Genomic DNA, 12,004 nt, shown 5'->3' on the forward strand with positions numbered 1-12,004 from the left:
TGTCTTCTGGACCATTGCCAAGTCAGCAGTCTTCCCAATTATTGTGGTTTCAAAGAACAAGAGATATTCAGAATTTATACTGCAGGGATGGTCAGTTAATGAAACTCAAATGGAAACATTCTAATATTTTGAGATACTGGATTTTTGACTTTCGTGAGCTGTAAGCTCTAATCATCAAAATAAAATAAAAAAACGTTTGAAATGTTTTACTTTACATGTAATAAATCTAGAATAGCCCTATATGAAAGTTTCACTTTATGAAATGTTACCAAGAACATTTCAAGATTTTCACGATTTTTTTTTTGGTATAATATATATGGGGAGTTTACAACGTCTGCCAAAAGTTTATCAAATAAATTATAATTCTCATTTCATTTTATAAATGGCAGAGAGTTGTTGAACGAGCTCGCGAGACTATAAAAATCAAAAACTGATGACGAGATTGAAAAGCGCGCGCAGTTTGACAGGACGCCAGATCGGAGGTAAGACACTTAACACGAATTACATCAACAAACTCTTGAAAAGTTAACGAAAACCAATGAGAGTAATGTTCTAAATATTATAACGTTTTGGTGTATGTTAACTGCAGGTAAAATCAGGTAAAGGTTTATTAAGAATCATATACAACCTCCTTAAATTATGTTCATATCAAAAACATTTCTGAACAGTACGTCTAAGTTTGCGCTTGGTAATGCGATAAAGTGTCGTTAGGGGGCGTGCTAACAACGCCATAACTTTTATTCAACATGAGTAAATATCATAGACGTCTGTGGTATATAATAAATATGAAAGCATTCTTTGCCTAAATTGCTCTAAAATACGCACATCAAAAGAGGCATGAAGGTAAAAGAAATAGGCTAGTCATAACTCAGTTAACATTTTTTATTAAAACAAATTTAATATTCTAAAAACAAGCACTAATGATTAAATAAATAAAACCAAAATTAATCAGTTGTACAAGACAAAATCATTTCAAGAAAACATGGTCCCAATGTATCTAGAGTATTTCATTGTGAGTTCCTTGTATGTTGCTACATCAGATTGGAGTCAGAGTGGATTTATTGTTGAAAATGACATCTTTTAAAAACTGTCAGATTGTGTTCAGTGAATTGGATTTATTGTCCATCAATCAAGAATTAAGTTCCAGCTCAGCTGGTTTGGAAATGAGGTATATATCGAGTCATTTTGACGTGTAACAAAAATTATTCCTCCCCTTTAAAAACAAAAAACGTAATGCTTTGAAAAGCTTTAAAAACAAAAGCCACAAATAAAAAAAAAAAGCACACATCATGGAGCCAGGAGGCACACAGACCAGTAGAGAGTCTATAAACAAACCAAACACCTGCACTATAACCATACAGCAGTCTGCAAAGTAGTTAGAAAAACAACTAGTAGAGTCATTAAATTAAATAATAAAAAAAAATTGAAAACAAAGATGATCACAGCAGCAAATCCATCTTTTATCTTGACAAATCTATGCAGTGCATTGACTCTCATTACTGTTAAACTAACGCTGGATATCGTGCATGAGTCGGATGGTGCGAGGCTGCAGGTCTCTCACAGGATCAGGTCAGTGTTTGCCATCAACCTCGGTTCACTGGCACAGTGACGTCTGCAAACGTTCGCTCCTGGTGAGAAGATGAAGGTGAAGCTGTATTTGAAGATCGGGAAAGTCAAGTGGGTCAGGTTTCCTCATTGGTTTGGGACAGTGACGTGTTTGAAACGTGGGAGCAAACTTGTCAGCTTTAGTTATCTAAGTCCTGAGAAGATGATTCCACTTTACTTTTCTTTGTGGGTGGGGAACCATCTTCACTTTCCTAACAAAACACAAAAAGCAAAACGTTTTCTCACCCTCAAGTCATTCCCAGCCTTGATTATCTTCTTCTAACTTGAAGGTAAGTGATGTTTTTACCTGAGTGTTTGTCGAGGTGTCTGATGGGGACTCCTTCTCCCCTGATAACTGAGTATCTTTTTTGCTTGTTGAGGTCTCTGAAGTGGGGGAGTTACAATTCCCTGTAAAAATTCAACCACAATTGTGATTCATCCAATTGTGATGCATCACATTTCTTTCAGATCTTGGATGCAATGTTTTGAATACAGTCTTTATGAAAATGTGCTCACCCTCAGTACATCCAAGTTGTAGATGAGTTTGTTTCTTCATCGCAACAGATTTGGAGAAATTTAGCATTGTAACATTTGCTCACCAATGGATGCTCTGCAGTGAATGGGTGCCGTCAGAATGAGAGTCCAAACAGCTGATAAAAACATCACAATAATGCAAAGTAATCCACTCCAGTCCATCAATTAACAGCTTGTGAAGTGAAAAGCTGTGTGTTTGTAAGAAACAAATCCATCATTAAGATTCTGTTCTCTATCCATAATAATTGCCTTATCCAGTTAAAAAGTAATCTGGTCTGAATCAGGAGAGAAATATGCACAGATCAAGCACCGTTTACAAGAGAAATCAGTCCAAAACTGTTCTAAACAAATTTGTGGGTGGATTTTGATGTGAGAGGACAACAGGAGATGGACTTTTTCACTAGAGAAATCATATTATGGATAGAGAACCTGTATTTTCTGTAAATTCCTTGTATGCGCAAGCATACTTGGCAATAAAGCTCTTTCTGATTTTGGCCAGAAGCAACAGTTTGAAGTTGCAATTCAAATGCATTCATGATGGATTTGTTTCTTATAAACATGCAGCTTTTCACTTCACAAGACATTAATTGATGGAGTGAAGTGGTGTGGATTTTTGTGATGTTTTTATCAGCTGTTTGGACTCTCATTCTGACGGCACCCATTCACTGCAGAGCATCCATTGGTGAGCAAGTGATGTGCTGAATTTCTCTAAATCTGTTACCAATAGGAAATTATGACATGAGAGTGAGTACATTTTCAGCAACTTGTGTGAATTTTTTGATGTTATTTGTGACTGTAATTATGCATGTTGTTTTTTTGATGTGATCAGAGTGGTTTTTCGTACCTTTATCAGGGGATGGCGTATGTTCTGCCTTGCACTTGTTTCCATCAGCGTGAGCACTAGCAGTGGCCTCTGGTGTCGGGCTCGTGCTACAGCTGTTCTCCATCTTCACTGGTGAGGAATCAGCTATTGAGCTCTGATTACTGTTCTCATCTATAAGGGAAACCACAGCTTGTCATTTAAGAGTCAGTACTGTCAAATTACATTATGCACTGTCAGAGACTGACCGTGCATGTCCATCATTCCCGGAGAGGAACTGTTCTCTGGAGTCGTCACCTCTGATCCATATTTCTCCTCTCTGCCCTTCTTTTTTTTGTTCTTCTGTTCAGAAGTCAGACTGAAAATTAATGAACTACAACTTCATAAAAAGTAAAGAATGCACAGTTGTCACACACCTTAACACTTACATCGTCTGACTTTGGTTCGGTCACTGGAACCCATTTGAAGATACGCAGTGAAGTGTCTCCAACCGTCACCCATTTTTTCTCCCTGTGAGTTGTTAAAACAAAGATCTGTAGCCCAAAAAGAAGTACTTTGATGACTAAATAGCTATTTGGTTACTGGTTAGCATTATGCAATAGCTTGCATGGCCTGTGATTGTTTAAGAGGAAATCACATTCTGATTTGAAAAGCCATATATATTTAATCCAGTAATTAATACACACGGATGAACTGTGCACAATAAGACCAGGAATGAGTATTTAAAAAGTAAATAGGCTGATTTTGTTTACATAAAATAAAATGCACTTAAATGAACCTGATATATTTTTATTTGCAATGGCAGTACTTTTAGAATAACATAGCAATTGAAGCCATATGAAACACAAATAATATATCTAATAATGTGAGATATTATATAAAAAATAGCATATTAAAAAGTCATATCCTATAAATAAAAAAATAGAAGGAACCAAAAATAATATGTAAGCAAAAATGCCTGTGGTTACAAGAAAAGCTAGGTAAAATGTTGTGCCCTATAATATAAAAAACCTGCACTCCAAATTATTTTAATTGAGCAACAAAATAAATTCAGGCAGAAATGGGTTTGTATGTAAAATGTCTAAAGATAACATACTGTGTCTAAAAGCCGCTTCTTTTAAATGTTTCTTTAATGTTGTTAATGAAATATCAGACATGCAGTCGCTCACTTCCCTGTCCCAGCCCCCACAGCGCTCCATGTGTTCAGCTTTATTTGATGTAAAGAGACTCTGAGCTGCATTTCAGCTCACTGTGTGTGTTACAGCGACTGTGACTCGCGCGCACAGGTGAGTTTCCCCAGCCTTTCATCCTCAAAACACAGATGTTACACATCACAGTGCGCCAAACTGCAGCGAGAAATGGCTTCATGTGACTGCAACGAAATGGCTTCTGGGTTCAACCCACTTCATCTCCATTAGAAGCATTTGAAATCCCTCCAAAACATTCATTTTTTTAGTGCATGGTGTCGGGTGAGCGCACAGCACCTGGCGTGCGCTCGAGTTCACTTCTCAAAAATGACCCTATAATATCAGTCTCTGTCCTTCTCGTTTGTTCTTTCTCTCTCCTCCCCCACAAGCGCATTTTTTTTTTCTCCAGTGGAACAAACACAGGGCTTTTTCCCGCGATCTTACCATTTTCGTACTTTATCAATAGCGGCCATAACGCGTTTGATGTCATCTTTGGCTCTGCTCCGGGTCTCCGCGCGCACTGACCTGCCAGACATTCCCTCCGCTCGGTAATATTTTTAAGCTCGCCGGCAGTTCACACACACACACACACAATGCGCGCACACACACCGCATACAGCGCGCCTGCGCCAAATACACAGCCCCGATTCAAACTCTTTTGTTCTTTTGGCGTGTTTTATCCTTCGCGTAATCAGCGTGCAGTAATTTAAGGAATCTTGCGAAGGTTGTTTTTAATGTGTGGGTTTGTCATTTGGTAGCTCCTTTTGTCAATAAGACAGTACGTTTAGGAAACATTGAACGAAAACGTGATTTTATATCGGCATGTTATGATTTCAATATTAAAATCAATATTATTATTAGGAATTTTACATGACTTAATACAATCATAACAATAATTATTTATATTAACAATAAAGTTTAACAATATTAAATGTAGTTAATATTAATATAATATATATCAATATAAATAATATTATAATGCAATATTCTTTTTTCCCCTCACTTTATTAATATTTTCCATATAAACAAAATATAACATACCATTACAAAAACATATACATATACTTATATAACCTTCATATATATATATATGTGTATATATATATATATATGTATATGTGTATATATATATATATATATATATGTGTATATATATATATATATATATGTATATATATATATATATATATATATATATATGGGTATATATATATATATATATATATATATATATATATATATATATATATATGTAATATATATATATATTGTTAATAAAAGACTCCACACAACAAATAACAAAAGAATAAAATTAATACTAGAAAAAAACTGAACAATAATAATAATAATAACAATATAGTAATATAATTGAATATTCTAATAATATAATAATAATTAGCAATATTTGATTTAATATACTTAAAAACAAAGACTTGAACTATTGTACATTGAATAGCCTAAGTTGGCTTTAAAAATGAAAGCATATAAAAATATTTCAGTCCTGATTTAATAAGTATTAAGTAAAAATATGCATGTTAAATATTTAGTAAGAAAATAAGTGGAAAATATGCAGTAATAATTTTTAAAAGTTTTTTTTAAATCATAGGAAAATACAGCACAATATAAAAATAACTTCATATCTAAAACATTGAATATTTCCATATAGTGTTACTTTTACTATATTTCAATTTTTTACAATTAAATAATCAGACAAAGCAAGAGGACTGTTGAAAACATTTATTAAAGTATTAGTGAAGTCATTTGTGTAGGTAATTCATTTATATAAACAGACTAATGTCAAGGGCATATTAAATGTTTATGAAGGTCACAAATCGTTGATTAGGTTACATGAATATACATTAACACCTATCGTTGACATCTGAGTAAATATATTATTATGAATTATAATGTGTATGACTTTATAACATCAACACTACATAGTGAATATTAACTTAAGATACATTAGCTGATACTGTAACAGAACTGCGATTGTTCTTCCCATAGTCGTCCTCATCGTCCATTTTCTTCCCTAGAAGTTTCATGTAGATTTTCTTGAGGGATCCACTGAATGCTGGGCTGGAGAAATAATAGACGATGGGATTGAGCACACTGTTGAAGTAGGTAAAGCAGACTGTCGTGTAGAAAGCCACATTTGCATCACGGAAATACTGGCACTCACTATACCAGCTCTTCAACACCCAGACGGCGATACGGGAGACATTGCTCGGGAAGAAACATATAATGAAAACTAGAGCAACTGCTAATATAAACTGCACGGCTCTCTTGATTTTGCCCTGTGTGTCTACTGTCTTACTCTTCAGCTGCCACGTAATACAAGCCGTGCAATAGATAACAATGCCGGTGGGCACAAAGAACTGGATAACGTAGAATGAATTGTGCCAGTCAGACAATGCATTGTGACCTAAACATATGTTGAAGCTCTCACATTGTGTGCGGTTATTTCTATAGTAGAAATGCTTGTCTGTTAGGAGGTAGACAGTCATGGCTATGATCAGACCCCACAGGCCCACAGAGACCCACAGAGCGTAGGTCAAACCCATTCGGTTGATGCGGTTGAGAGGGTGGACGATCTTCAGGTATCGGTCCACGGCGACAGCAGTGAGGAAGAATATACCTGCAGCTCTGTTGGCGGCCAAAAGAAAGAGCAAAATACGGCAGAAAGCGTCTCCATAGACCCAGTCCTTACCCCTGAGGTAGTAGTCGGCCCTGAAAGGAAGGCAGAAAAGGACTACCGAATCTGCCACAGCGAGATGGGCAAGATAAACAGAATTGGGCTTCCAGGTGTCCCTGTGGAAGAAGAACATAGAGAGGGCGAGGACGTTCCCCATAAGGCCTAAAATGAATTCGACGAATAGTATCGGAGGTAGGACTTCATCCAAGATGGGTGCTTCGAAAGCGCAGCACTTTGAGGAGTTGTCCATGATTCTGATGCTGAGAGACTCGGAGAACTTCAGATCTTTATTGTTTCATCTGAGTACTGAATATGCCAATGACTCCCCCAAGACTTGGTCTTAAGATGTTTGCTCCAGAGGCGTGGCTATGTGTGGGCAAGGGTGGGCAGTGCCCACCCAATTGAAAATCAGTCAAATTACAGTTTTTGCTTAGATTGGCTTCTAGATTTCTTTCTAAATTATTATTGGCTATTTAAGTCTTAAGCGTAGAAGAGGCGTAGTCGGGAACCTCAGGAGTCACTGTTTAACATTGGCGCACAACCTTTTCTTACAAACAGTGCAAGTTGTCTGTGCCCTTATTTTAAAATCTTCCAATGTAACTTACACACCTATTTTTGTTGAACCATGACTAGATTTGTTAGTGATTTTTTTTTTTAAATTGGTGTTATAATTTACTTTGATTGTGTACTACTAATTGAAGTTTTGGTTTCACTCATATACTAATGTATTATGTATTGATGTGTGGCATGGATGTCATTTATCCATCACTTTTTCTGTCTGGAGTTTCTCTTTATTTTCATCTGTTGAAAACAGGAGAAGAAACCTTGCAGCAGGAATATTTAATTAAGCTCTAATTAAGATTTTTTTTATTTTGTCAGATTGTAAGCACTGGAAGTCATGCTTCATGTTTGCTGAGTTGTCCTCTGTTTCAGATCCTGAGATGGGTGAGTTACTCAAAAAAAATCAATTACACATTACTAATTACTTAACTAAAATAGTGATTAGATATTTTATTTTACATTACTAACAACTTTACTTTTAAGTAAAACCCCTACTAATACCTTTATACAAAGGGGCAAATAGCTTTACTGCAAAACTAGTGGGTCAGTGATTGTATTATCTTGTCTTTACATGTTCACTTCTGTATGTGTCAGATAGTCAGTCTTTCAGAAAAGGGATGCTCTGATTAGGTTTTTTGTAGCAGATGAATGAATCAGTCAAAACAGCTTATGAAATAGATTTTTTAAAGCTTTTACGAGGAGCTCTATCATAATTATGAGTAAGCTCAGGTCACTGTTAACTAAATTAAAGTAATACCAGCTGTTGCATAGTTTTTTTTGATAATGACATATATATTACCAATAAGACAGTGTATAATTTACACATGTACAGTCTTTGGGTAGATGAAGATATAAATTGCTAACACATATAAAATCCCCATAGTAAAATTTACTATTAATTTTATATAATGTTAATGATAACTATATTATGTTTTTCTATATATGTCAACAATATATAATTCATATACACAACTTTATTAAAACAACATAAATACAATGTATATGTATGTTTAAGTTTTATAATAGATTTTACATACATGTCTATGTTATATTTACTTATATAATATCAACATGATTAATGGGTTTTTAGGAAAGATTTTTATGTGCATGACATACATTTTTGAGAATGTATTATACATACATAAACATGTATTTTTATGGGCTAGGTGTGTTAATATATGAAATTGTTCCCATTTTTTAATTGGTTTTATATATGTTTTTACTTAATATGATAATAAATTTCATATGTGGAAATGTAATATATGCACATATATTACATTTGCTTATGGGGTTATAGGTTGAGTATTTGATAATCAAATAAACAAGCGCAAAAAAGTTTTTTATTTATTTAATTATTTTAAAAATAAATATTTTAATTTTTATAAATAAAATACTATTTATTTTAGTTCAGTGCTTTTAATAGGCTTAAATAAAATGCTGTTTTAAAGTGATACACACATATTTAAGCACTGCATTGCAGTTTTTATTGTGACAGTAGCGTTTTGCCTCTCCACGCTCTCACTTGACTGTCCTATAAAAATAAGGGGGGAAATCTCCAAAAATTAATTTTATTTCTTTTCATATTGACTTTTGTTGTCCACCCCACATATCGGGTGGCATCCTCATAACATCACTGGTTTGCTCACACGCAAAGGGCGTAGCTTTAAGGATCCACATGGACAACAGACCCAGGTGTGGTTGGTAAATGGCCTCAAGGGGGATTTGTGCCTCTTATGGATTTAATAATCATTTGTGATCTGTTCATGTTTTTTATCCTTCTGTAAGGCGATGGCGTCTGTTCTCTCTTCCCCTTGTTTCCATCAGGGTGAGCAGCAGCAGTGGCTTCTGATCTCAGCTGTTCTTCACTGGCTGTGTGTCCAGCTGGCAACTGTTCTCATGTAAGGAAAGAAAAACAGAATTATATAAGAGTATGTTCATATTTTCTTTTAGACCATATACATTTTTAATTTCTCATACAACAAAATAATTAAGTAACTCGAATTTTATTTTTGAAAATGAAATGATGTGTATGAAAATGGATATGAAAAAATGTTAATATTATTGGATATGAATATTAGAAATGTTATCGGAACTGCAGGTTCAGAGCAGAAGAACAGAAACATGTAGGAAATTAAGTGCAGATTAAACATTAACATCAAGATATGGAATCAGGATTGTATTCTCTATATTTTTGTATGTACGTTTATTCACTTCTGAGTTTTTCTCTGAAACAGATTCTCTATTCTATCTGCTACATAAATAACATCTGTTGATAATGGCATAACTATAATGATTATCATATAGCATCCACCTTCTCTCATCATTTTAATTTCTGTGACACTCCCTCTTCTGGATGTTAGTGGTAAGACACATATACATTTTAACTGCAAAAAACCTTGTGGATGTACATCAAGGTGCATAGGAGGCTGATCCTTAATGATCTTCATGAGATCAGAACAGTATGGGAAATTTCAGTAAAGTGAGTCTATGAAATTTCAAAATTGTACAACATATACAGTATTTTTTTAGTCTGCAAATGTTTATGTAACTTTTTCTTCACAGTTTTGTTAGATATTTGTCGAAAGATGAATTTCATTCCAGATTTCAACTGGTTGAGAAGTTCATGAGAGGTATCTTTATTTATTTACTATAATTAAAAAAAGAAATGAAAAAAAAACATAAATGCAAGCAGATTTGTTCATCATGCACATTTGTGTGTGTGTGTGTGTGTGTGTGTGTGTGTGTGTGTGTGTGTGTGTGTGTGTGTTTGTGTGTGTGTGTGTGAAATTTGAGGTTTGTAACTCAAACTGACCAACAGCATTAAGCTGTAGGTAATTTTAACAATTTGCTAAACAATAACAGAAATGCAAAAAAAAACAGACATAAAACAAAGAAACATCTTCAAAAGCAATGTCATTCTTGCTAAAGGTTTTAAACATTACAGAAGTCCATCAAATAAAATAAGCACACAGGAAAACCAAAAGGACTATTTAAGAAATGTATTAATTTCTTTAAATGCTTTATTGATTTATTTTGCCCATGCAGCAGAATATGTCTTCATTTAGTCATAATCTCAGAGAGGTTATTGAAATTAAAAAAAAAATTATTTGCTGCACCAAAAAGACAAAATACACAAATACACAAAATACTAATACAAAAATACACAAAATACTAATCAGATTTATGGAGCATTGAATATCCAATAGCAAATCATTATTCCAAATAGACAGCAAAAAATATGTTTTAATATAACTCAAAGGCACAGAATATCCCTAAATGTGAAATATATACCATTGTTTGTCAATACAGTTTTTGAAGTTTACATGATATATTATATCATTTACATTTAAATGAATAAATATCCCACTTTAAATGCACCCTTTAAATGCACTGTTGTGCGATTGCTGTTGTGTGTGAGTGTCTGTTAAGTCTCTGTGACTGCAGAGTATCTAATACAGTGAGTTCAAATGTGTCATTTGCCTCAATGGCTCTCGTTATACCAGACTGTAGGACGTACATGGCAATGGCGAGATGTTGCTTGGGAAGAAACATATAATGAAAACTGCAGCCACTGCTAAGATGAACTGCATGACTCTTTTGATTTTGCCGTGTGTCCACTGTCTTACTCTTCAACTGCCATGTAATGCAGGTTGTTCAGTAGATAACAATGGCCGTGGGAACAAAGAACTGGAGAATGTAGAATACATAGTGCCAGTTGAACTGTGAATTATTCCCAAAGCAGATATTGAAGCTCTCACACTACATGTGGTTGTTAAGATAGCAGAAATGTTAATCTGTTAGGAGGTAGACGGTCATGGCTATGATGAGAACTCAAAGGCCAGCATCGGTTGATGCGGTTGAGAGGGTGGACGATCTTCAGGTATCGGTCCACGGCGACAGCAGTGAGGAAGAATATACCTGCAGCTCTGTTGGCAGCCAAAAGAAAGAGCAAAATACGGCAGAAAGCGTCTCTGTAGATCCAGTCTTTGCCCCTGCGGTAGTAGTCGGCCCTGAAAGGAAGGCAGAAAAGGACCAATGAGTTCGCCAGAGCTAGATGGGCAAGATAAATAGAATTGGGCTTCCAGGTGTCCCTGTGAAAGAAGAACACTGAGAGGGCGAGGACGTTCCCCATAAGGCCCAATACGAACTCGGTGAACATTAGGGGGAGGTAGTGGTCCAGCATGGGCGTTTCGTAAGTGCAGCATATTGAGGAGTTGTTCATGATTCTTGTGCTGCTGTGACAAAAGTCAGAGAACTTCAGATCTTTTCACTGTTTTGACTCAAATAGCAATGATTCCTACGAGACTTGCTCGTAAGATGTTTGCTCACATGCAAACGGTGTAGCTGTAAGCATGCACATGGACAACAAAAAACCCAGGTGTGATGGGTAAATGGTCTCAGGAGGCATTTGTGTCTCCTGTGAATTTAATAATCATTTCGCTTTGCAACTTGGGACTCTCCAAAAGCACCATTAAAATGATTACAGGAAGGATACTTTACACTTGGGCATTCTAGCAAACAATGAAAAAGTGAACAATACAATTAAGAGAGAACTTTTTGTTTTTGTTGAACATGATTTTGCATGTTTTGTTGGTATAATGTGAAT

The 12,004-nt window shown here is 35.1% G+C and overlaps 3 protein-coding genes across 9 annotated transcripts; all 3 read right to left on the bottom strand.

Moving 5' to 3' along the window:
• Positions 1 to 868: 868 nt before the first annotated feature.
• LOC109058928 (B-cell CLL/lymphoma 7 protein family member A-like) lies at positions 869 to 4,799 on the bottom strand. 7 transcript variants are annotated; one of them, XM_042733220.1, is made up of 6 exons: positions 4,591 to 4,799; positions 3,376 to 3,469; positions 3,208 to 3,298; positions 2,984 to 3,133; positions 1,913 to 2,013; positions 869 to 1,817 (listed from the first exon to the last, which is right to left on the bottom strand). In XM_042733220.1, the coding sequence occupies exons 1-6, from the start codon at positions 4,680 to 4,682 to the stop codon at positions 1,746 to 1,748; spliced, it is 600 nt and encodes a 199-aa protein (XP_042589154.1). In that variant the 5' UTR covers positions 4,683 to 4,799; the 3' UTR covers positions 869 to 1,745. The 7 variants fall into 7 exon arrangements, with proteins under 7 accessions (XP_042589154.1, XP_042589156.1, XP_042589153.1 ...); XM_042733222.1 differs by having other exon boundaries at positions 3,388 to 3,469; positions 4,591 to 4,798; XM_042733219.1 differs by having other exon boundaries at positions 3,208 to 3,301; positions 4,591 to 4,798.
• A 1,201-nt stretch (positions 4,800 to 6,000) lies between these two features.
• Positions 6,001 to 7,087, bottom strand: LOC109058959 (hydroxycarboxylic acid receptor 2-like). Its single transcript, XM_042733218.1, has one exon. It carries the CDS (start codon positions 7,085 to 7,087, stop codon positions 6,098 to 6,100), a length of 990 nt encoding a protein of 329 aa, XP_042589152.1. The 3' UTR covers positions 6,001 to 6,097.
• A 4,083-nt stretch (positions 7,088 to 11,170) lies between these two features.
• On the bottom strand, positions 11,171 to 11,822 carry LOC109058929 (hydroxycarboxylic acid receptor 1-like). Its single transcript, XM_042732040.1, has one exon. The coding sequence runs from the start codon at positions 11,618 to 11,620 to the stop codon at positions 11,171 to 11,173; it is 450 nt and encodes a 149-aa protein (XP_042587974.1). The 5' UTR covers positions 11,621 to 11,822.
• Between the last annotated feature and the right edge of the window lie 182 nt (positions 11,823 to 12,004).

The sequence above is a fragment of the Cyprinus carpio genome, chromosome B10 (assembly GCF_018340385.1).
Source record: "Cyprinus carpio isolate SPL01 chromosome B10, ASM1834038v1, whole genome shotgun sequence".
Classification (NCBI taxonomy): Eukaryota; Metazoa; Chordata; class Actinopteri; order Cypriniformes; family Cyprinidae; genus Cyprinus; species Cyprinus carpio.